Source organism: Chinchilla lanigera, unplaced genomic scaffold (genome assembly GCF_000276665.1).
Source record: "Chinchilla lanigera isolate Chin_1 unplaced genomic scaffold, ChiLan1.0 scaffold00002, whole genome shotgun sequence".
NCBI lineage: Eukaryota > Metazoa > Chordata > Mammalia > Rodentia > Chinchillidae > Chinchilla > Chinchilla lanigera.
The window spans coordinates 50,201,204-50,225,477 of NW_004955403.1; the positions used below are offsets into that span (position 1 = coordinate 50,201,204).

Here is a 24,274-nt window from a genome sequence, read left to right on the forward strand (position 1 = left end):
CAGAGAGAGAAGAGAGGGCTAGGGACAAGATACACCCTTCAGGTGTACACCCCACTGACCTACTTCCTCCAGTTAGGTCTCATCTCATAATAGCCTTTGCAACTATGAAATGGATTATCAATTGATTAATTCATCGATGAGGTTAGTGATCATGATCCAATCTGAAAGTCCCATCTCTGAACACATGAGACTTTGGAGGATTTTAGAGCTAAATCTGAACACATACTTAGGTATTTTAGCACTGAAAAAGTCTCAGATTTGGCCAGTGGAGCCATCTTCAGCTAGTTTTTGTGTTTCTTGTGATAGTTCATTTTTCCTCTTCCTTCTTTCCTTCCTTTTGTTTTTATTTTAGCACTTCCTTGGTTTCTGGAACAACAAAATGTTCCAGGTCCATCTTCTACCTTCCCCATTCTATCTTAGTTACTTTCCTGTTGCTAGGGCACAATATGCAACACCCAAAACTTAAAAGAAGAAAGGTTTATTTGGGCTCACAGTCTGTAGAGATTTTAGTCCATAGTAGGCTGGCTCCAAGGCAGGATGGCATGGCAGATGGACATCGCAGAGGAGGCTTGCTTATGGCATGGCAGCAGAAAGCTGAGGGAGAGAGATCAGGGAGGTGGGAAGGAGATAGACCCATCTATGCCATGTTCCCAGTGACTCAGCGTCTCCCACCAGGCTTCCCCTTCCAAAATCACATTTAGCTATAAACTCGTCCATGGATGAACCACTAGTAGTCGCTGCCATTGCTATTCTCTTGCTCTGTGTCTGTTCTGTAAGGCGAGTAAGGCAAAGGTTGGCTGATTGTAGCTGGTGTTTTGATCCGTAGTTTTCAGGGCTGATTATTTTTAGCTGGGTCATATTTTGGGGGACAGAGGGTTTTAGAGGTGTATATTCTGGATAAATTCATAGAAGAACAGTTGTAGGGTCCGAAGGGTAAATGCATGCTTCCAGTTCACCTCCAAAAGCCATGGCTAGTTTACAGACCCTACCCCAGCTTACAAGCACCTCGACAGCTGTGTTGTGTTTCTAACATGTTTATCAGGCATCTGCTTGTTGCCATACCGATGAGTGACAATGTCATCATAATGTGGCTTCAGATTGCACTGATGGTACCAGAAAAGTTGAACATCTTTTCACTTGTTAAGGGTCCTCTTATATATCGCTTCATAAAGTGTACAGATCTTCGGCCAACTTTTCTACAGCATTTTTGGTCCTTTATTTCTTTGACTTTTGAAAGCTCTTTATAGATTTGGTATAGTAGTTTTGTCTCTGGTATATGTTGTATTTCTTTTTCCACTTTGTCATTTGATTTTTCACTGTGCATATGGTGGGTTTTATTCCACGCAAAAAATGTTTTTATTTTACTGCCATGTAGTTAAATATATTAATCTTTTACTACCCCTAGATTCAGAGGCATAGTTTGACAAATGCCCTCTATAGATATCTCCCAAGCGATGGACGTTTCATCATCAGCTTTCATCCCCACTTCCCAGAACAAGAGCCCAGGTCAGAGGAGGTCAGGGCTCATTTCTCAAGCAACTGTTTGGGGATTTGGCTTATTCTGCCCTGTCTTAGGTATTTTTCTTCCCATTGTTTCTAAGAGGCCAGGCCTTACCAGGAGGGGGAAGTACCAGGGGTCTGGGAAGGAGACTAATCTTCTCACTTAGGGACCGCATGACCCCGGGGAAGAAGCACCTCCCTGGCCTCCTCCCGTGGTCCCTTGGACACTGTTGGGTCTGGAGTGAGGTGTGTATGACGGGGCTGTGTGCCCACCTCATATCCCAACTACTTCCTCCTCTTCACACCTCCCCCCAGCTGGATGCAGAGCCTTGGGGGGACCATGCTGGACCCAATTCCTCCTCAGCCCTGGTGGAGTTCTGCTTCTGTTACTGTGTCCGGGCATGAGAGGACCCTGAGCCAGAGCAGTCATTTCCCTTACCCGACTTTCAGGGGCCTGAGAGAGATGCAGAGAGAGCAGTTCGCAGAGCTGGCCTGTGTCTTTCCATGCTGGGGATGAGGAGATGAGAGCAGAGGAGTGGGACATCCCTAAGTCTCATGTCTGTCCCCCCTTTACTCAGCTTGAACATCTGGAGCTCAGACGGGCTGGTTTAGACCTGGGACACGGTGGGCATGGGGTGTGGGGACTCACACTGGTGGGTCAGCTGGAGGGGTCGGATGTGGCTCAGGGTCCAGCCCGGGGCTGACGGCACTGGCTCCATCGCAGTGAGGTCGGCTGGCGGTGACGGGGATGCACTGTGCGTTACCGAAGAGGAGCTGGCTGGTGAAGACGAGGACATGCCGTCCTTCCCAGGCACGCAGAAAGGTGAGGACCCCGAGGCCACCCCTGCCTCCTTTCTGAGCTGAGAGCTCCCTGCCCATCTCCAGGCTGGGTAGAGACTTGCCTCACCATGTGGCTTCAGACTCTAGGCTCTTATTTCCTGGCAGCTCCTGGAGAGGGAAGGACAGAGATGTATGGCCCTGGGCAGTGCAGTATGGCTCATGCCGAACTGTGACAGAAGTGCCACCTGTCTGCAGGGCAATCAGAGGGACCTCTGCCCTCTCCCCCAACCAGGCTGTCTTTGCCTGGGCCCTGTCTTTTTTAGCTGCTCCTTATTTGGCCTGGAGGGTGAGCCAGGCACCAGGGTTTTTCGTCGTTTCTGGTGCTCCTTCTGTGCAGCTGAGGTCGAGTTCACATAAGGAATTTCGCAGCCAGGGCCACTACTGCCTTCCCGTTGGCCATTGGTCACCTGCCAGAGTTTCCAGGAATACCGGCTCTCTCCTCTCTCCATACCGGTGGCCTGACTGCTGGACTGTAACCATGTGCCTGGATTCCAAGAAAGTAGTTACCTGCCCAGTTTGGGGACTGATGACCAACTTCCAGTTTAGCTGAAGGGGGTTCCTCCAGGTGCAGGACTTTTAGCTTTAACACTGAATCTCTGCAAACAACATGCTTTGCCCCTACTGAGAAGTTCCCAGGACAGGAGAGTTTTGGTGCTAAAGTCTAGAAAGTTCTGGGTGAACCAGAACAAGCTGGTCACCCAGTGAGGCTGCCATGTTGCAGGTCATCAATGAACACTGCAGAGAAGAGAGATTTCCTCACCCCCATGGGACAAAAATGGTAGGAATGACCATGGTGATGAGAGCAGAGAGGTTTTTTTGATTCTTTTGTTTTTGTTTCTGTTTTTGTTTTTGCAGTGCTGAGGATTGAAACCCGGGCCTTCCCACTGAATTACATCCCCAAATCTTTTTATTTTTTATTTTGAAACAGGGTCTATGTAAGTTGCTAAATTGCCCAGGGTTGGCTTGCAGTCCTCCTGTCTCAGCCTCCCAAAATGCTGGGATCACAGGTGTGCACCACCACACCCAGCTAGGTGTTGTCACCTCCCTTCTAGGAAGCTTTAAAACCTTGAGAAAGGCAGTGGGATGGGTAGGGAATGAGGGATGAAAACTCCCAGGATGAATCTGGTGATGACCCTGGCCTCTCAGCTCCAGCCTTGCCCTCTGGCCTAAACAACTGCCCTCCTCCTGCCCCCAACAGGCCAGCCAGGACCCCGCTGCAGCCGCTGCCAGAAGAACCTGTCTCTGCACACGTCAGTGCGGATTCTGTACCTCTTCCTGGCTCTGCTCCTGGTGGCTGTGGCCGTGCTGGCCTCTCTGGGTGAGTCCAAGGCTCTCCCAGCCCAGGGGTGTCTGCCCAGGACTCCGCCCCAAAACTGCCTGTACCCAGAACCTGGAACTGGCATCTTCCCACTAGAAATCTTAACAGCTCATCCACACTGGGAAGACTGGCTCCAAATTTCTGGGCAAGAATGAGCCATGTGGCCTTGAGCGAGGCCACCCCCAACCAGGGCTCCTGACCCCCGCAGGTAAAGTGAGACAATAGGAGGAGACTGGTGGTCCTCGGTTTCAGTTCCAAGTGAGCATCCCTTGAGGACTTTAGAAACTATTGATGTCTGAGCCCCACTGGGTGAAGGAACTAACACACACCCCTGGCTCTGCAGATGATTCTGGTGTGCATCCGGGGCCAAGCGGACCAGGTCAGGTAACTTTTAAGCCCCTCCTGTGGTCTGTGTGTTTCTTAAAGTGAGGTTGGACCCTCATCTGCATCCAGCACCCCCTGTATTCATTAAAATGCAAAGTTCAGGGTCTCAGGGAGACTTCTGGAATCCAAGCCCTGCAGGTGAGGCCCAGGAACTGAGGTCTGATGCTTCTCCTCCATGCTACAACTTCTGTCTGTGTGGTAGCAACTAAGGGACAGCATATGGCCAGGTTCGGGTGACTCCCAACTGCTGCATGCTCACAGTTAAGGTAAATTGACTAAAGTGAGCGTGGTGATGGCTCCCTGCAATCCCATTCTGCTCCTTACTTGAAACTTTGAAATTCCAGACTCTAGGGGCCAGGGATGTAGCTCAGTGACACAGCACCTGCTTGGCAAGCACAAGGTCCTGAGTTCGGTTCCTGGAACCAAAAAAAAGAAAGAAAGAAATTCCTGGCTCTCGTGGGTCTGTGTGCTCCAATCTCTTGGATGTTTGAGCTGGGAGGAGGGAGAGGCAGTAACAGCCCTGGGAGTGGTCCTCCCCTTGGTGTTCTCCCTGACAGACAGTATCTTGCTAGGAGGGGTATCAGGTCCTGGCCCTGACTCAAGGCATTCAGTAACCAGCATTCTTGACTTGAAGAAAATAAGGTCCAAAGAGTAAGAAAAATGGCTAAGCAAATACTATGCAATTACAAAGTGAACCTCTCAATGAACAGGGTGAGTTCTATGGAGTAAGCCCTTGGAATGGTGGGCTTGGAAGTGAACTCCATGAAGGGTTAGGATAAGAATCGAAGTCATCTACGATGTTTCTTCATCTACGCACTGGTTCTCACTGAGAGGAGACTCAAGTGAAATAATAACCATGACAAACTGAGGAGCACTCACCTGTGTAACGGAGTGGTTATTCGTCATCTCTCTCAACATGTTGCTGTTCCTCATTAAGCAAATCCCTTCCCAGCTCCGAGACACACAGTGCTAACTGGAGCCCAGAGATTCCAAATAATTTGAAGTCGTCCAGTTTTGGAGCCAAGAGCCTTAGAATTCATTGAGCTCCACATTTTCATTTGATAGATTCGATTCACTCCGGAAAGTTTAGTTGATTTGGCCAGAGTCATCCAACAGATTAATATCAATCTGGGTCGAAAGATGGTGTTACCTAGCTCTTTGGGCGGTGCTAATTCTGTCCCTCTGCATTTGACTTCAGAGAGTATGTGAAAAACGTCCTGCCAACCTTCCTTCCAATCTCTGCCCTCTTGTCTCTGCCAGTCCCCTTCAGCACCTGCTTCAGAAAGCCAGGTGTCGGGCTGGGGATTTAGCTCAGCGGCAAAGCGCCTGCCTGGCAAGCGCAAGGTCGTGAGTTCAGTACCTGGTACCGGAGAAAAACCAAAAAAAAAAAAAACAAAAACAACAAAAAAACTTCCTTTGGGCTGGGGATTTAGCTCAGCGGCAAAAGTGCTTGCCCGGTCGTCGCGAGTTCGGTTCCTGGTACCGGAGAAAAACCAAAAAAAAAAAAAAAAGAAAGCCAGGTGTCTTGCTGCTGAGGTGTCCCCTGTCCAACACCATGCCCTCCCTAGGGCTTCAGGCTGCCATGGTACAAACTGCTCTTTAAGCTTCTCTGGAGGGCAATTTGGCAACTTGTACTGAGGACTTCAAACATGCGAATATCCTTTGACCTGGTAATTCTAGCAATTTATCCTAAGAGAACAATCATATACACACAAACATCATGTAAAAGGAATTGTTCTAGGGTCAAGAATTATTCATGTGCGCATGTCAGATTTTATTTATGAACTTGGAAGAGGCGACAATCATATGGGATTGTTATGTCATTACTGTACTATTTATATAGATATGGTGCCAATATGGAAAACAATAGCTTTAAAATGGTTTGGGCCTTGATGGAAAAATGTCCTTGACACAAACTAAAGCCAAATAAGAGAAAATGGATGAGATACTCCAAACATCCCAGTTTTTCTTTTGTTTTCAAAAAAAGTATATCTGTGTAGACGTAGAATGGATGTGAACTTTATCATGACTAGAAGAAAGTCCCAAAGATATTGATGGCAGCACTCTCTGGATGGGAAGACTAAGAATTTTTAAAATTTTATCTTGTATATTTTCTCTGTATTTTCCCTATTCTATCTTATGTTCAAGTCCAATTTCTAAAACTTCAGGAGGGAGCCGTATTAGTATATTTTAAAGACATGTGCCACACTCTGGTCACACGAAGCATCTGCCCTTTCCACTTTGGGTGAGCATGTGAGGAGAAGGGTGAAGGGATTTGGTTGCAGAGAGCTGATAAAAATGCTTTCTCAACAGCCTGCATACTGAGATTTATTTCTCTGAACCAAGACTCTGTCCCAGTTTCTCATCTTTCCCTGCAGTTTTTAGGAAGGTAGACTCTCTCTCAGAAGACATCTCCTTGGCCCAGTCCATTTATAACAAGAAGCTTATGTCGATGCAGGAAAATCTTCAAGGACTTGGTAAGCATCTAACACCCAATGCCCTCCCATGTACGATGCCAGAGCAGGGAAGGCTTCACCAGCTTTCTGGCATGAGACAAGGACAGCTGCAGTCCCTGCTTCCCTCCCCAGTAAGCACCAACTGTTTAAAGGGAGCCACTACCTGGTGGACACTTAGGTCCCAAGCAGGGGTTTCTGTGCAGACTCTAGCCAGAGGCTACAGGTAGAGAAGAAAGCCAGGAATACTCCAGTCCCCAGATACTCTCATGAATGAAATGAGTTTTAAGACCTTCCAAAAGCCTCATGATGCCTCAGTCCTTTACTCAGTTTGTGATGCTTCTTACCCCCGCTTTAACCAGAACGTCCTAGGAAGGAGTGAAATAGGAGAAGCCATAATGGAAGGGATTAAAAGTAATTTGGCCTGATGCAAATAGAAAGTCCGGGTCTGCCACTGACTAGCTGAGCATGATTTGGCAAGCTCCTTTTGAGTCACAAGGCAAAAATCCCTGTACCGCCTTCCCTACAGGGGGAAGGGAGAAGGTTGGATATGATCAGATGTGAACATATTTGGAGAAACTCTAAAATATAAATAGGAGGTTCTTGGTTACCTCAGAAGAGCTATTAAGATGTATTCTTGAGAATGTGGTAGTGGGGTGGAGGATAAGTCTTATGTCCTGCCCTTCAGACCATATAGTAAGGATGTTTAGCAAAGATTTTGTAGGAAAGGATTTCACAGCAGGACTCAGGAGAGGAGGCAGGATCAGGAAGCCACTTGCCAATCCTTGGGGCTCTGAAATGTTTAATTTAAAGAAGTATCCTTCTCCCATAGTCCATCAGCAATTCAAAATGTTGTCCCTTTCTCCTAAAGACCTGAAAGCCCTGAACAACTGCTCTTTCTGCCATGAGGCTGGGCAGCTGGGGCAGGAGATCAGGAAGCTGCAGGAGGAGCTGGAGGGGCTGCAGAAGATGCTTCTTGCCCAGGAGGTCCAGTTGGACCAGACTTCTCAGGCCCATGAGCTGCTCTCCACCACCAGCAGTCAAATCTCCCAGGAGATGGGCAGTTGTGCCTTCTCCATCCACCAAGTCAACCAGTCTCTGGGGCTCTTCCTGGCACAGGTGAGGGGGTGGCAGGCCACAACAGCCAGCCTGGACCTCTCTCTAAAGGACCTCACCCAGGAGTGCTATGATGTCAAGGCTGCCACGCACCAGATCAACTTCACTGTGGGGCAGACCGCCGAGTGGATCCATGGGATCCAGCGGAAGACGGATGAGGAGACCCTCACCCTCCAGAAGATGGTCACTGACTGGCAGAACTACACCCGGCTCTTCGGTGGCCTGCGCACCACCTCTGCCAAGACGGGAGAAATGGTAAAGAACATTCAGTCCACCCTGGGGGCCTCCTCGCAGCGCATCAGCCAGAATTCCGAGAGCATGCACGACTTGGTGCTGCAGGTGATGGGCTTACAGCTGCAGCTAGATAACATCTCCTCCTTCCTCGATGACCACGAGGAGAACATGCATGATCTCCAGTACCACACCCGCTATGCCCAGAACCGCACAGTGGAGAGGTTTGAGTCACTGGAAGGACGCATGGCTTCTCATGAGATTGAAATCAGCACCATTTTCACCAACATCAATGCCACCGACAACCACGTGCACAGCATGCTCAAGTACCTGGATGACGTGCGGCTGTCCTGCACGCTGGGCTTCCACACCCATGCGGAGGAGCTCTACTACCTGAACAAGTCTGTCTCGCTCATGCTGGGCACCACCGACCTGCTCCGGGAGCGCTTCAGCCTGCTCAGTGCCCGGCTGGACTTCAATGTCCGCAACCTCTCCATGATTGTGGAGGAGATGAAGGCTGTGGACACACAGCACGGAGAAATCCTTCACAATGTCACCATCTTACGAGGTAAGAGGGGGGCCAGCCAGGATTGCCCCCAAACTCCCAAAGGCTTTGGTGATCTTACCAGATGCAGAAGCACCAGAATTTAGTGGTGCTAACACAGTCCTGTAGCAAATGTCCAGGACAATGGATAGCCTGAAGTTGTTCTTGCAAACCCCTTTTGTAAGGAAATATGGCTTCTAACGTTGCCTACCACACAAATCTGGATTTTTATATATGTGTTTTTTCAATTGGCTCCACACAGAGAAATAGGAAGAACTTGTATTTTGGAAACTACCTACTCTTGTATTTTTCCCTTCCCATCCCCTCATTAATGTTCTCATCTACCTGTTCAGCCACCTATCCCTCCCAAAGCTATCACTCTGATCCACTATTCTCCATATGCCCACATTTGGGTCAGAGTTCTCCAAGAAACAGGACCAACGGGGTATAGATAGATAGACAGATAGATAGATAGATAGATAGATAAGTAGACAGACAGACAAAGAATTGGCTTTCATGATTATGAAAGCTGACAAACCCAAAATCTGCAGAGCTGATGCCCCAGTTGGAAGACTATTAGGCAGCAAGAGTTTTCTGACTCAGGAGAAGATCTACTTATTCAGACCTTCTTCTGCTTGGATGAGGCCCACCCACATTAGGAAGGGCAACCTGATTTACTCAGTCTATCAATTTAAATGTCAGTCTTACCCAAAGTGACCCTCACAAACACATCCACATGAATGTTTAACCAAAACTGGGCACCCATGACCTAGTCACACTGACAATAAAATTAGTCATCACAAGCCATTCCTTGTTAACTTGGCATCCATGCACATTTCCAAAGACCACCACCATTAATCTTCAATTAAGCTAATAATGTCATGGTTTTGCCTAACATAGCATAACTGTCCTATGTACACCAAAAATGCACTCATTGTCTCCCCAGAAGAAGAGTGAGAGACCTTGAATGAGTTTTACACATGTCCTTAAATCCTGTAACTCAAATTCTGTGATGTAAGTTGGCAATGATTAAATACTATTATGTGAAGCCGACACAGTTTTAAGGGATACAGGATAAGGCAATAAGAGAGGGAGGATAGCAATTTGTTTGCTAGACACACACACACACACATACACACACACACACACACACACAGATATTCATAACAGAATAAGGGGAAAGTACTCATGACAATTGCAGTCCTTATTTCGGTAATTGGTCATGCGGTCATAGTGAATATCTATAACTACCCTCTTCTGCTTCTCATTCCAAATTCTTTCTGCTCTCAGAAAGCACCCCAGTGAGTTGTGGTTCTTTTCCTGTTAGGATGATTCAGACCTTCTTTTCTGAAGGTTCTGGGCCATTAGTCTCCATGACCGGGTTGGGCTGTTGCAATTTCCTGTTGAACTTGATCCTGGGCAAGGTAATAATAAAGGATACCTATGGCGTCTCTTGCACTTTAAGCATACTCTTCCTTACCTCCACTGTGGAGTAGTAGTTCAATTTCTCTTTGTATTCAAGATTAATCACTCAAGCCAGCACAGTAATTTCTGTCCTTTCCTGCTGATTCAATCATAAGGAGCCCAAAGTGGCTAGGTAGCAGCCTTAACTCCTATTCCATGGAGTCATCATTATGTCTCCTGGTGGAAGCTCTCCTCCTGTTGAACCGAGACTTCTAACTCAGCAGAACATAAGCAGAAACAGGAAGCAGTAGTTTTACCAGTGGGTCACTAGGTAGAGTAGTTAAGTGGCACCACTCACATTACCTCCCCTTGATTCCTGGACCTGTGAATCCTGGCTGTAAGAGAAACTGTGCCATATACTCAGTGCTGTCTCAGAGCCCGTGCAGCCTTCTGGAGAACCTTACCCTGAGTCTGCAAGGTGGGGCCACCTAGCTATTGCTGTGCGTGAGTCTCCAAAAGGCAATTCTATTGTTTTAGCAAGCCATGTACTTCAGGATGATGACAGACATGGTAAGACTGCTGAATTCTGATCATGAGCCCATTGCCACAATTCATTTACAGTGAAAGGAATTTCTTGGTCAGAAGCAATGCTGTGTGAATACCGTGATGGTGAATTAAGGAGCCATGCTGTGGACAGTAGTTTTACCTGAAGCATTGCATGCGAGGAAGGCAAATCCATATCCAGAAAAAATATCTATTCCGATAGGAAGAAAACATTGCCGTTCCATGATGAAAGTGATCCAGTGTAATCACACACCTTGTAGGTGGCTGATCACACTGGGGAATGGTGTCATATCAGGGACTCAGAATTATCTCTGCTCCTGGCAGCTTGGACAGTAGCAGTGGCCACAGCCAGGCTGGCCTTGGTGAGTGGAGGTCCATGTTGCTGAGCTCGTGCATAGCCTCTATCCCTGCCATTACACCCACTTTGTCCATGAGCCCACAGGCTGATGACGCTGGTGGCTGAGGAAAGAGGCTGACTGCTACCCACAGAATGGCTCATTCTGTCCATTTAATTATTAAAATTCTCTGTTGAAGGCATTTCTTGCTGAGCATTGATATGGGACACAAATAACTTTACCATTTTTGCCCATTCAGAAAGAGGCATCCACACACTGTTCCCCCAATTTCCTTCTCATCAGTTTCCTAATCATGCTCCTTCCAAGTCCCTGCCCATGCAGCCTAATTATTAGTGAAAGCCCATGAATCAGAATACAAATGCACATCTGGCCGCATCTTCTGTGCAAAATGAACAGCCAGATGCACTGACCAAGGCTCTGTCCGTTGGGAGGTTTTCCCTTCACTTTGTCCTTCAGGGATGCCTCAGAAAGGGCTGTACTGTTGCTTGCAACAGTCCACTTTTGGGTGGCATCTGCATGTCGCACAGAATTATCTGTAAACCAGGTCTAACTTTTTTTTCTCTTAACTGATTGTGGGAAACCGCATGAGGCATAAGTACCATAAGAGTGGGGACCACAGGCCACTTCTCCATGCAACTCATTTTTTCCTTCATGTCCTGCTCAGGCCTGATCATATATATATAACTTCTATTTGATGAGTGAGTATGGCCATGCATGCCCAGTTTATGGCTTGGTGGGTCAACCACCCAAGTCATGATGGGCAGCTCAATTCACAAGGTAGCTTGATGGCCCACAGCTGAGTGTCCATCTCCACTGAAGCCCAGTAACACCCCAAGAGCTACTGTCTGCAGAAAGCATTATTTGTAGAGAATGGCAAGGCATTACTCCAAAATCCTAATGGACTGTCCTCTGATTTATCCATAAAGCCCTGCCAAAGGCTCCAAACAGCATCCCTATCTTCCACTGACATTTTAGACACCACTCAGTCTACTATGGGCCAAGTGGTAGAGCAGCTCGTACAGAAGTCTGGACCTACTACAGAGTTTTCTCCCATTCTAAGCCTCACTCAAACACGGCAGCTTTTCAGGCCATTGGGTAAATTGGCTGGACGAACATGCTCAGATGAAGAATATGTTGCCTCCAAAATTCACACAGGCCCAGCAGGCACTGTGGCTCTTTTTTAGTTCCAGGAGTGGCCCAGATGCATTCACTCGAGACATACTGTGCCGTGCCACTGGGCCTCTAGAAATTTCACTGAGGTAGCAGGGCCCTGAGTTTCTGTCAGATTTATTTTCCACCCTCTGACACACAAATGACCTTAACAATAAGTCTAGGGTAGTTGCTACTTCTTGTTCATTGGGTCCAATCAGCATTATGGTCATCGACATAATGGACCGCTGTGATATCTTGTGGAAGAGAAAGCTGATACATTATGACAGTTGGAGAGTTGCCATGCCCCTAGGACAGAAAAGGTGCATTTCTGCTTGGCCAACTGGAAGAAACTACTTCTTGTGGTCTCTGCTGACAGGTATGGACAAAAATAAAAATTTTTTCCAGATTAATAGCTGCAGATGTTTTAACTTGCCCAAGCAATGAAACAACAGCTGCAACCAGAGTCCCCACCTGGTTAAGCTTATAGTAACCCATTGCCGAGATCCACCTATCATCCGCACAGGCCAAATAAGAGTTGAATGGGGTGTGGTGGGAACTACCACCCCTGCATCTTTCAAGTCGTTGAGGGTGGTATTAATCTCTGCAGTCTCTCCCAGCATGCAGTCTTGCTGTCTGTTTAGTGTTTTCCAAGGTAAATAGCTTGTACCTAAGCTCTAAGGGATTCTACTTGGCCTTTCCCACCATAATGGCCCTTGCTCCCAAGTCAGGGAGCCAACAGGAGGAGTCTGCCTACTGCTGAGTGATGCCGGTGGTGCATCCTGGATCTGGTGAGAAGTCACCACAGCATGGATTCAGGGACCCACTGTTCCCATCATGATTTACACAGAGCTGAACTTCCATTGACCACCAACCCCTGAGTCCCCACTCCAGCTAGAGGGCCTTGGTGATGTTTGAGTCTCCTGGAATCATCATCTGCGCAGAGCCAGCTGTATTTACCAAGGTGACCGTGCATTGGCAAAAAGGAAGTGATCAGACCTTTCAGGTCTGTGCCCTTCGATTCAGTATCTAAAAGATACCGACGCTGGGTTCCCTTATACCGGGAATTTGGTTGATTCCTTGAAGCCATTCCCAGAAAGTGTGTGTCTTTGTGGGAAAGATATTGAGCTGGAAAATGTAGCAGATCTTAGGCCCAGGGGTATAGCTCAGTGGTACCAGTGCCTATCTGGCAAACATAAGGTTCTGAGTTCGATTCCTAGTATTAAAAAAAAATGTAAAAGTGTAGCAGATCTTGGCTCTAGAGATTAGGATAAGTAGCCACAGTGACCTTGCAGTTCTAAAAGTTGTAGTTTACATTTGGGCAGTGAAGCATCTTGGCTGAGTTATCGAGGGAGCCCCAAGAGAGACTGCAGGAAGCCCCATGATCCCAGATAGCTCTTCCCTCCACAGAGCTCAGGCTTGGAACCAACCCCTGATTCTCTGGTTCTCAGTGGCTGTTTAGTTCTAAGACTAGGTGGACTTCACTTTCTCTCACTGAGCGTTTCTCCTCCACTGAGCATTTTTCTTTAATCCAGATTGGTGGGGTGTACAGAGGAAGATTCTGTTTTCTTCTTGTCTTACTTTGTTTTTGCAACAATTCCAGGTACTCTACTGGGTATTTGCCTTCCCACAGTTTGTCATCTAAAGCATCATCCAGGTGGCCTCTGGGGTGCAATGATCCAGGAAGGTCATTAGGGGTTCTTCTGGTTCATCCTCTGCCAAGCTTGTGGTTTTGTCAAATTCAACCTAAGAACAAAGGAAATCTAAAACGCTCCTGACGACGAAGGCCATCAACACACTTTGTTTTGCATCAGCCTTGCAATAACCCTTGTACCGTGCTCCCTTTATCCATGGCGTCACCAGCCATGGTTTCAGCTGCTCACAGCCAACCGTGTCTGAAAATATAAAAGAGGAAATTCCGTATTTTAAGAAAGAGAGACCACAGCCACATAACTCCTGTAATAGTATATTGTTATCATTGTCTTATTTTAAGTTGTTGCTGTTAATCTCTTCTTGTACCGAAATGATAAAGGAAACTTTGTCATAGGTGTGCACGTATAAGAAGAAACTTAATATCCGTGGGGCCGGGTACTATCTACGGTTTCAGGCACCCACGGGGGTCTTGGGATCCTCTGCAGAAAAGGAGGAAACTGTTATACAGTAGACAAGGCAAATGTTGGTGTCTCTTTCACAGAAAGGTAACCCGAGACTGGGAACGTGTGGTTAAGGAATGAGCTCAAGATCAACACTGGATTTAAAATCTGGACGCCTCGTCATAGTTCTTAGATTCACACGTCCTCTGCCTACCCAGAGAAGGAGGTGCGGAGAGCAGGAGCTTGCAGGTACCCCAGAGACGTTTCTGCCTGGGTCCTGCTTAGGTACAGGGTGTGGGGTGGACAGTGCAGAGGCGGTAACGTCAAGGGCAGCGACCCGAGGACAGACGTAGGGAAGCCTGGAGATTGACGTTTGCTATTCTCCCAGTCATGGCAGAGTTCTCATCAGAGGGCCTCCTTTTAGCTTGAGAGCAGGGCAAGACATGGTTCGAGCCCCGTGTTCAGCCTCCCACATTTAAACTGTGTCTATGGCCACAATTCCTGCTGGCCCCTGAAGTCATCATGTGTCATCTAGCTCCTATCTGAGAAAATGTCAGAGGCACCACACACACCCCATGCTCAGGGACCTGGCCACTTGTTCCCTCATCCACAGATGAGCAGAGGCTGTGACACGGGAGCGAAAGGCAAAGAGTCCCTCTGGCCAGGCTGAGCTACAGCTGGAACAAAGGGGGAGGAGGGCAGGAGCCACAGGCCATGAGAAAGGGACCGAGGACCGATCGAAGGACAGGAGCCTGTCCTTCTCATTTGCTCTCAGTGATTAAGCAAAATAATTTCATGTCTCTGGACCCCTGATCTGCGCTTTTTAAGTTTGAAAACAAAATTTACTTAGTATATTTTAATCTCAGGATATCTTTTATTAGTACATGTTTGCAGTGGTCACTGTGGGTAATTGGCACATGTACATGCCCCATCTTAATTCTTTTACATCTCTTTCCCCTTCTCCCCTTTCCCCTCCCTCGATTTCTTGGTCCCCTTCTCATGAAAAAGATCTCTCTCCCTGTTTCCCATTAGCTATCTTTTACTTTGCTCATTCATTTATTTATATTTTGGGTTTCTCATATTAGAGAAACTGTGTGATATTTAAGCTTGCACGTCTGGTTTATTTCACTTCATAGTATGGTCTCCAGGTGCATCCATTTTCCTACACAGAGCTCGAGTTTATCCTTCTTTATGGCAGAGTAGTACTCTACTCTGTAAATACCACATTTTCTTTATCCACTCCTCTGCTAAGGGACACATAGGCCACTTCCAGGATTTAGCTGCTATGAATAGCTGTAAGCATGGGTGAGCACGGACCTGTGTGAAATGGTTGGACCACTGCTCCTTGTCACCTGCAAATGAGAGGTTAAGGCCAGCTGACCTCTGAGACATGCTCCAGCTCTAATCCCTCAGCTCTGTTTACTAAAGAGAAAGCCTGGGCCGACTCTGTGGTGTTTGTACCCCTCCCCAGTATTTACCTCTCCCTGCTGTGTAGGATAATGTGCGTCTCCACTACAGTGTCCATGCTAGGACTGGAATGAGAGACAAACCCCATCAGCATTTGTTAGCTGAGTGACCTGGGGCAGGGCCGCGGCTCAGCTCCATGGCCTCGTCCACAAATAGGATTATTAATAGCTGCGCTGCCTCTACCTCATGGGATGGTTGTGAGACTCAGAGCTAACAATGAGCACGAACAGATTCCCATAAAATCTAAAAGGGTGTCCTCGCGTAGGGGTTATTCTGACAGCGCATAGGCTTGGTGTCCGACTCCCAAGTACCCAGCAGCGCGCTTGGCCCCTGGAGGGCACTCAAGAAGTGTTTACTCAATGAGTGAATAAATGAAAATATGACCAAAGACAGAGCAAGCAGGACAAGCAGGGCAAGAGGTAGAGGGATTTGACAGCCAGCTGTGGTGGTTCACACTTGTAATCCCAGTGCTCTGAGAGGCTGAGGCAGGAGAATCACAAATTCAAGCCTAACCTGGGCACCTCTGTGACTTAGTGAGACGCTGTCTCAAAATAAAAAATGTTTAAAAGGCTGGAGTGTAGCTCAGCGCAAAGGCCCTGGGTTCAATCTCCAGTACGCCTCCCAAAAGACACAGAGGAACTGAATTTACAAACTTATTCCATAAGCACCATCTCTAACTTACTTTCACGCCCAAAGGGTTCCAGAGTTTATGTGTTAAGAAAGGAAATGCACAGCTGCCCTATCTTTCTGTGGTTCAGGGCAGGAGAGCTGCATGTCTAGGAAGCAGAAGAGTTGTAGCCTTGAGCCCTGTTTCGGTCTCCCAGCCCCTTGAAGTTGCTGAGCATGCTCCTTGCAGTTCAGCTAGGCTGCAGCCTTTGCCTGGCTTCCTGCCTTTCCGTGGGGATCCGTTGCTGCCCCAGTGACACCTCAGGAGGAGCACTTTGCAGCTGAGGACCTGGGGCCGGCCTCACCGAGGCCCCTCCTGGGACTGTGGCCTCTCCCGAGGCCCGGCGCAATGTCTTGGCTTTTCCCTGCTGTCCCGGTTGTTCTTGGTGGGCCGTTCAGTGTGTTACACACTCCTGCATCCTAGGCAGAAGTGCGAGTCCATTGGCATGTTTTTCAGCACGCCTGAGGTGAGCACAGGCAGGACTGAGAATCCCTGGCCCAGGAACACAGAGAGCCTGAGCCCGGCCACCCAGGCTGCTGACAGAAGAGCTGGCACCACAACTGGGGCCCTGGCATCCAGGCCAGGGCTCTTCTACAGGCCCAGCATCCCAAGGGGCGTCCCTTTTCACTCTGCTGCCCTTGTGAGCTGGCTAGGCCCCTCCTGCTCACACCCGCCTCACCCACGGGGGGAGGCAGATTGGTGTCCTGGGACCATTCGATCTTCAGGCCACCCCCACCAAGCCCTCCCCAGCCAGTGCAGACCACAGAGCCGCCCTCTCCTTATCTCAGACATGCAGTCAGCTATGGCCAGAGCCTAATTGTTCTGTGGCTTTCTGCTTAATCATGGGCTGCAGGGGACCCAGGGCGCCCAGTCCCCTCTCACAGCTGTCACTTCAGCCCCCACCGCTGGAGTTTTGTCCTTGGCCTGAGAAGCATCCCCTCGGCACACAGCAGCCCTGAGCCCTCCCCTCAGGCCCTCAGTCCTGTCCTTATCATGGTCTTCTCCCTGGCTAAGGCCGCGCCCGCCTCCAGCCCTTGTCCTTGTGCTAAGTGAGCTGTGGACTTTGTCCCCGGACACACCAGTCCCCACTGGCTAATTCTCACAACTCAAGGCTGCTGTGTTCATCGAAGAAGGAGCCTCACAGAGGACACTTCCTCCTCTGGGAGAACATATAACACCTCAGAGAAGGGCCCCAGGGCCTCTCCCTCCCCCAGGAAGCACTCAGGCTGCAGGCGCAGGCAGGGGAGACGCTGGTGAGGCCGAGACCCTGCCTCCTTGTGCTGAGGGCGGAGGCCTAGGTCCCAGAGCCTGTCTGACCCCACCGCTGCCCTGGTAGGGGCGTTTGGCAAGTTGCCACTTTCGGCGACCACAACCTAATGCCAGGGACACAACAGAGACTCCATCGACAAATGTTGACTGCTCTTGTGGCCCTTTCCTTCTCAGCCCTGGAGCCAGGGCCATTGATAGCGCCGTGCAGGCTCCATCCGCCTCTTGCAAGTCCTGGGCACGGGTCCCCTGGGAGCCCCACCCTGCAGGAGAGGTAGAGAGACTTCTGGAACTTCCTGTGCTCGCTCTCCTCTGGCTGCTGCCTGGGACCCTGCCGGTTCTCAGCGATGGGGTGGCAGTGCCAGCCATGCCGGGGCTGGATCTAGAGAAGCGGGTACGCTTCGCTGCGTGCTCCTAGCTCCACATACTTGGGACAGTGAAGCAGACAAGGCGACCGAGTCTTCTGCCCAGTCCTCCCCATCCGAGAGCTGCCCGGAGAAGAGGAGCCAGCGAGGACTGGTGGGGAGGAGGGAGAGTGGCTTTGTCTCTGCTTTTCTTCCATCGCTGCCGGTTTGGAGACACCCAGGAGCCCTCACAGAGGCCACTGTGCTCCTCAGGGCCTGGGAGAGGGGTCATCGCCAAGAGGGTGGCCTCAGAGAGATAGGGCACCACGGAGAAAGTGAGGGGTCATTAGCTGGCCTCGGGGCAGGGCAAGTGTCCTCCTCAAGAGACTTCTCAGGCTGGAGACGAGGATGACTGCTACACCCACCCAGAGGTCAGGAGCAGAGAAAGGGTGGAGAATTGGAGCTGACCTTAGGCCCGGCAGAGCCTCCACTCCCACAGCAGGTGGGGGATGGGCCTACTGAAGCCACCGATGAGCAGGGACCGAGGCGGGGGCTGTGTGGCCACCCCGCCAGGCAGGCAGTGGGAAGGGGAGTAGGGCTACAGGAGTACTTGGAAACCGGAAGTATGACTCTCAGTAGTACTCAGTGCAGTTTAATTGTGTGCCTTAAACGCAAGCCAGTCAGGTATCTCAGTTGTACTAAGTGCAATTCTCAGCTGAACTCTGAGTACCGGGGGGTGGGGTACAGAATTGCCCCGCGCTGCTCCACCCGCCGCACAGCCTCCTGGGGCCTCTCTGCTTCTGAATATCCTCTGCTTTTCCAAACCTCAGCTGGCCCAGGTGCCAGGAGCAGAGTTAGGAGGACGACAGACGCGGTGGCCTTGCCAGTTCCCAGCGGGCCTGCCAGGCTGGGGGAGGTGGCTCGGGCATGGGCATCTGCCTGGGCCTGTGTTGTTCTGGCCCGTGCTGCCAGGGGCTCGCCGGCGACCAAAGGGCAAGTCCTGCCTCTGGCTTCCCTGAGGCCAGGTTGCTGTCACTGTTGTTGGCTGCCCCCAACCAACCCAACGGCGGATGCTCCACCTCTCCTGGCATGGCACACGCGCCCACGCAGGCCCACATCCCCGCGGTAGCTGGTGGCAGAGAACAGACTGGGAGGTTTTTATTGGCTCTGGTGACGCTGACTCCATCTGGGGTCTGGTTTCCAGGTTAGGTCATAACAGAGGACTGAAACTGTTCCATGCAGAAACCATTTCAGCCCTCAAGGAGACAGAGGGACATACTCAGGGTCGGGAGCTTGAGGACAGCAGGTCACATCAGCTAGAGCAAGGGTCCCGAGGCCACAGAACTGGATTTTGGCAGCTTAGAGGGCCCTGGCCTCTGGCATCGAGCATCCCAGCCCTGAGAGGCCTCCCTGGTTCTATTTGCTCTCGGCAGCCGTGGGGATATCACTTCAGCCCTGTGGGCTTTTGTCAGCTCCTCTTGTGAAGGAACTGGACCAGCTCCTACTGAGCCCCCTAACTCTAGGATTCCTTTGCAAAGGGTTTGACACAGAAGCAGAGGCCTCAGGGACATCTGGCCAGCTTTGGTCAACTCAACCCACTGCCCTCTAAGGAAAGCCAGGTTTGCACTGGGCCGTGGCAGAAGCCACTGTCTCTGCACCACCATCCTCATGAGCAGAGACGTGTGTGTGCCCTTCTGTGCTCCTGAGGCGTTCTCCTGCGCCTGGGCAGAGTGACAGCCCCTGTCTGCTGTGTGTCCTCAGGGCTGGGACAGCTCTGAGAGGCGGTGACCCAGCAAGAAGGACAGGAGATCAGGGTTCCACAGGGAAGGCCATACTGCATCGCCGTCTCCTTCAGGCCCTGGTCCAGTTCCAGGCCCATAGCAGTCGTCTCCAAGCACATACTGAGCTTTGCTATGTGCCCAGCTCTGTGTCCAAGCCCGGGATATGAAATGTGGGTCTCTCTGCCTCTCTGGGGTGTACAGCACTGGCTTTCCTGAGCTGTGATTTAAACTGAAAGATCCAAAATCAGAGACATCAAGAGCCCAGAGAAGAGGCTGGAGTGGTCAGGGCGGGCTTTTCCAAGGAGTCGAGCTTTCTCTGGGTCCTTGCTGTGAGCCTCACTTACCCTGGGACTATCTTCCCATTCCTCACCCTCTTGGTTTTCCCCTGACTCCACCCACGTTCCTACATGCCTGAGAGATCGGGGGCGAGTGTAGCAATCAGGCACCGTGAGGAGGCGCGGAAGCCCGGCCCAGCCACCAGAGCAGGACACACAGTCCTGACCTCTGCCTCCTCCCCGTCTGATCTCAGCCTCAACTCACACGCAAGCTCAGAGCTGTGCGTCTCGAAATCAGAATGCCAAGTGTTGTCCTGCACCAGAACTCACTGTAGACACCGGTGCATGTTACCTCCAGAATCCCCTCTTCTTGTCCCCACTTCACCAGTGGTAAAACCATCGGCCTGCATGCCCAGAGATGGCACCCCTGGGCTGGGCTGTATCTGAACCTGGGTTACCACTGTGTCCCTCCTAACTGACCTGTCCCCTCTTCTCTCTCACCCCAGGTGCCCCCGGGCCTCCAGGACCAAGAGGACTCAAAGGAGACTCAGGCTTAAAAGGGCCTGTTGGCAGCAGAGGACCCAAAGGAGACTCTGGCAGCTTGGGACCCCCTGGGCCCCAGGGCCCTCAAGGGCAGCCTGGGGAGCCTGGACCAGTGGGTGAAAGGGGACCGATTGGCCCACGAGGTTTCCCAGGCCTCAAAGGTTCAAAAGGCAGCTTTGGCACTGGAGGGCCGAGAGGACAGCCAGGCCCTAAAGGAGATGTGGGGCCCCCGGGGCCGGAGGGGCCGCCCGGGTCTCCAGGACCCTCAGGGCCTCAGGGAAAACCAGGGATTGCAGGGAAGACAGGGTCACCGGGCCAGCGGGGGGCCACAGGACCTAAGGGTGAACCGGGGATCCAGGGTCCCCCTGGCTTGCCTGGGCCCCCAGGCCCACCAGGAAGCCAGAACCCTTAGTGAGAAGAGTCCCTGGCCCAGACACTGCTGCACAGAAAGGGGAGGGGCTTTAAAAAGCTCAAAAGCTTCACCTACAGATAAAGTCCTTTGATTCAAATGTGGGGCGTTCCCCAGAGCTGATCCTGCAGCTGTGGGATCCCCCATGGTGACTGTACCACAGGAAAGCGCGCACGCACACACACACACACACACACACTTCCCTGCTGGCCAGGGGAACGATTGGGTTTCCCTGGCTGCGCAGGAGGAGAGGGTAGAAGAAGCCCCTCTCCTGTGACTGAGCCAGCCAGGGAGGTGGCGATCTCAAGAAGAAGGTCTTGAATCTGTCTCTGGATGGTGGCCAGCTCCTGTCTTTCTAGTGTCTTCTCACCCTTGCTGGCTGGCAGTGTCCTAGGGCTTCCTCTGGTTGAGAAGACCCAGGGAGGGCTGGGGGTGTAGCTAAGAGGTAGAGCACTTGCCTAGTATGTGGGAGACCCTGGTTCCATCCCTAGCACCCCTAAAAGAAAAAAAAGAAAAGACCCAGGGAAAGCTTTGCGGGGCATCGTAGCTGAAATTCCAGGGACAAGTTGAGAGTGGTGACAGCAAGCCCTCGTTTCGTCCTGGAAACCGAGCTCCCCCTGCCTCAGACAGGACAGTGGGACTCTTCAATTCGCACAGTACCCCTGACAAATTCATCATTTTCTTTCAAAGCATTCCCCACTTAAATCTTGCCTCTGTGTCTCAGGAGCATCCTGGAGGGAATCCGAGCAAGAGTTTTGTCTGCAGGTGGAAATGCTGTAGGCCCTGGAACATTCCACTTAACTGCTGCCCAGTACCCAGGAAGGCTGCAAAGGCAGGAGGCGGAGGCAGGCATGAAAGCTGCTCCTGGAGTTGGCATGCTTTGTCCCCAGTGGAGCTCCTCTTTGGTGACCAGGGAGGACCAGAGTGCCACAAGGGCCACCCCTGAAAAACAGAGGCCTCCTGTACTCACTCCTGCCCATAGCCATTCAGTGACCTTGCCTCACTGGGACCCAAAATGCCCTTTTGCACACAAGCCATAAACTAGATAGCCATGGAGAGAGCCTTGACATCCACAGGAGGCTCCTTTGGGAGTCACTTCCTACTCCCCATCAACATCCGGTGCACACTGGGAGAAGGGGATGCTGGGAAGTTACCCAGCGGAAGAGCGTCTTCCGGGAAAGCTGTCCACCTTTATGTTCAAGCACATTCAGACACTGCAGCATAGAGCACGGAGCGGCCTTTTCTCCAACACTGCCTCAAAGACCTGCACTCCTTCTGGCCAAGCCTTTGGGCTACCTTTCTGGTTGCCACTGATGTGCAACTGGCTTGCACTCCACGCCCACCCCCTCCACCATGTAATTCTCCTGTTTGTCTACGTATGATAATATCATGCCACATAATATTACTGACCCAGTAAAGAGCTGTTTCCAGGAGGAACGTATCTTCTAGTGTTTTCTGCCCAAGCTGGGGTGGTGATGACTTGGGGGCTTCAGGCCGACCTTTGAAGGGGAACATCAGTGTCAAGGATCCCACTGTGGACTCTGGATCTCAGTCCTTCGCCCCTATAGAAGCACTAAGCTCTGCCTGGAGTTCCCAATGATTTGCAGAGGAGCCAGGGACTGAACGCTTTGGAGGGAATTACCCCAGAAGACAGGGACGCAGCAGGAGCTATGCACTCTGTGACTCTTGCAGTATAGCACTGTAGTTCTTTGGCCAAACAAGATTGAAAAATAGGACAGGTGTCGACCCTGCAGGGATACCTCTTGCTTCCTTATTCATCTGTAAGACACACAGATAGAACTGGAAAGGAAGAGGAAACCAGGCCAGACCTGCCCCAAGGGATCTTGGCTTGCAGGGTCTGCAGGGATGGAGGAGGCCATGGGGGTCTCCTGGGATCAGCGCAGGACCTGTTCTTCTAAGGCATAGTAAGCTCGTTTGCTAGTAAAACATGGCCTGCTGCAAGCCTGGAGCACTGGTGTGCTTTTATTTTGTTTGGAGAGGGTGGTGTTGCTTAGTAGAGGAAGCAGACAGGCAGAAGCACAAGTGGAAGGTGGGGCCACCATCTATGGGCCTTGCCATCTCCTGAACGCCTGTGTGCCGTGAGGTCCCTCTCCCTGGCAGCACCTGAGATGCATGGGGCACTGAGATAGGTGCTGTGGAGGTCACAGGGTGAGTGAGGCCAAAGGCCACACTGGTCACCTCTCCTGGAGGAGGGAAGCACGCAGTAAAACCACCCGTCTGCCTAGGGCCATGCGCAGAACAGGTCAGGGCAGAGAAGGAGGCAGCCCCGGGCAGAAGTCTGACAGGTGATGCCACCTCTGAGAAAGTGACACTCAGGTGGCAGCACCAGGAGGACAGGCAGAACAAGCCCGTGGTGGCAGCTCCCAGTCTGACACTTCACAAGTCTCAAGGGAGCCCGAACTACCGGCTGTTGGGGTTGGGCAGGTGGGGAGCAAGCCAGCAAAGCTGAGCATGAGGACAAGCCAGTGTCCTGCGTCCAACTCCAGAAAAGCCAGATCTGAAACAACCCCAAGGGGCAAGTTTGGGTCCCGAATGAGAGACAAGGCCACAGGATCAAAGGCAGTGCCTTTGAGAACATAAGAGCAAAGACGTAAGAGAAACTCTCAGGGCCTGGACAACTGCCACGAACTAGTTCCTGGCCCTGTGGTTTGAGGGGTCCACTCAACTTAGGGGCACAATTTAAGGGCAAAGGTAGACACCATGCTGCTCACCCATGCAGTCACCAGGGCGCCCCCCGAAGCCTCATCTAGGAAATAAGGGAGGTGGGGCACACAGTAAGAGTGCAGCAGGAGAACTCCCGGCTGGCAAATCTGAAGTCCGTCTGGACCCAGGGTTACTAGGTGGGAAGCTGTCGGCATCCAACACTGCTCTCCTCCCTTCAGGGATCTATCTGGCTGGTCCCTCGCCTCTCCATCTCTTGGTGCCTATTGATCTCTCTGCATCTGTGTCCTTCTCTCAGTCAGCGCCTCCTACTCACCCCAGGGGACCTGGTTCTTTAGCTGCTAATTTCCACTTCCCAAGCAAGAAATCCCATTGTGAGCCCCTGGGTCAGGAGGTCTGCCTGTGTATGAAGAAGGACAGGGGCTGGGGATTTAGCTCAGTGGCAAAGCGCCTGCCTGGCAAGCGCAAGGTTGTGAGTTCGGTTCCCGGTACCGGAAAAAAAAAAAAAAAAAAATAAAAAAAAATAAAAAATAAAAAATAAAGAAGGAGAAGTAGGGATGCACTGGTGAAACGACAGACACAGAAATGGCTAAGGGCAAGCTGGCGATGAAGTCTGGTGGGCAGTGCAGAGACAAGATGATAGCAACAACCATAATAGAAAACACCAACAGGAGCTGCCGTTCAACAGAAGGCCATGGGGCTGGGGATTTAGCTCAGCGGCAAAAAGCGCCTGCCTGGCAAGCGCAAGGTCGTGAGTTTGGTTCCCGGTACCGGAGAAAAACCAAAAAAAAAAAAAAAAAAAAAAAAAAAAAAAAAAAAAAAAAAAAAAAAAAAAAAACAAATCAACAGAAGGCCACTCTAAGCACTTCTCATACAGAGCTCGCTCGG

General features: G+C 50.8%; 1 protein-coding gene across 4 annotated transcripts in view; it reads left to right on the plus strand.

Annotated features, from left to right (window-relative positions):
* Scara3 (scavenger receptor class A, member 3) overlaps positions 1 to 22,137 on the plus strand; it is a 37,484-nt gene extending 15,347 nt beyond the window's left edge. For 2 of the 4 annotated variants that reach the window (XM_013514277.1, XM_013514256.1), the window contains 6 exons: positions 2,225 to 2,323; positions 3,539 to 3,658; positions 4,002 to 4,037; positions 6,421 to 6,519; positions 7,367 to 8,410; positions 20,259 to 21,272. In XM_013514277.1, coding sequence (XP_013369731.1) covers positions 2,296 to 2,323; positions 3,539 to 3,658; positions 4,002 to 4,037; positions 6,421 to 6,519; positions 7,367 to 8,410; positions 20,259 to 20,707 — 1,776 coding nt within the window. In that variant the 5' untranslated portion in view covers positions 2,225 to 2,295 and the 3' untranslated portion in view covers positions 20,708 to 21,272. Of the gene's footprint in view, positions 1 to 2,224; positions 2,324 to 3,538; positions 3,659 to 4,001; positions 4,038 to 6,420; positions 6,520 to 7,366; positions 8,411 to 20,258; positions 21,273 to 21,862 lie in introns of those variants that run through there. The other 2 variants (XM_013514272.1, XM_013514262.1) reach the window with 2 other exon arrangements.
* The last annotated feature ends 2,137 nt before the right edge of the window (positions 22,138 to 24,274 follow it).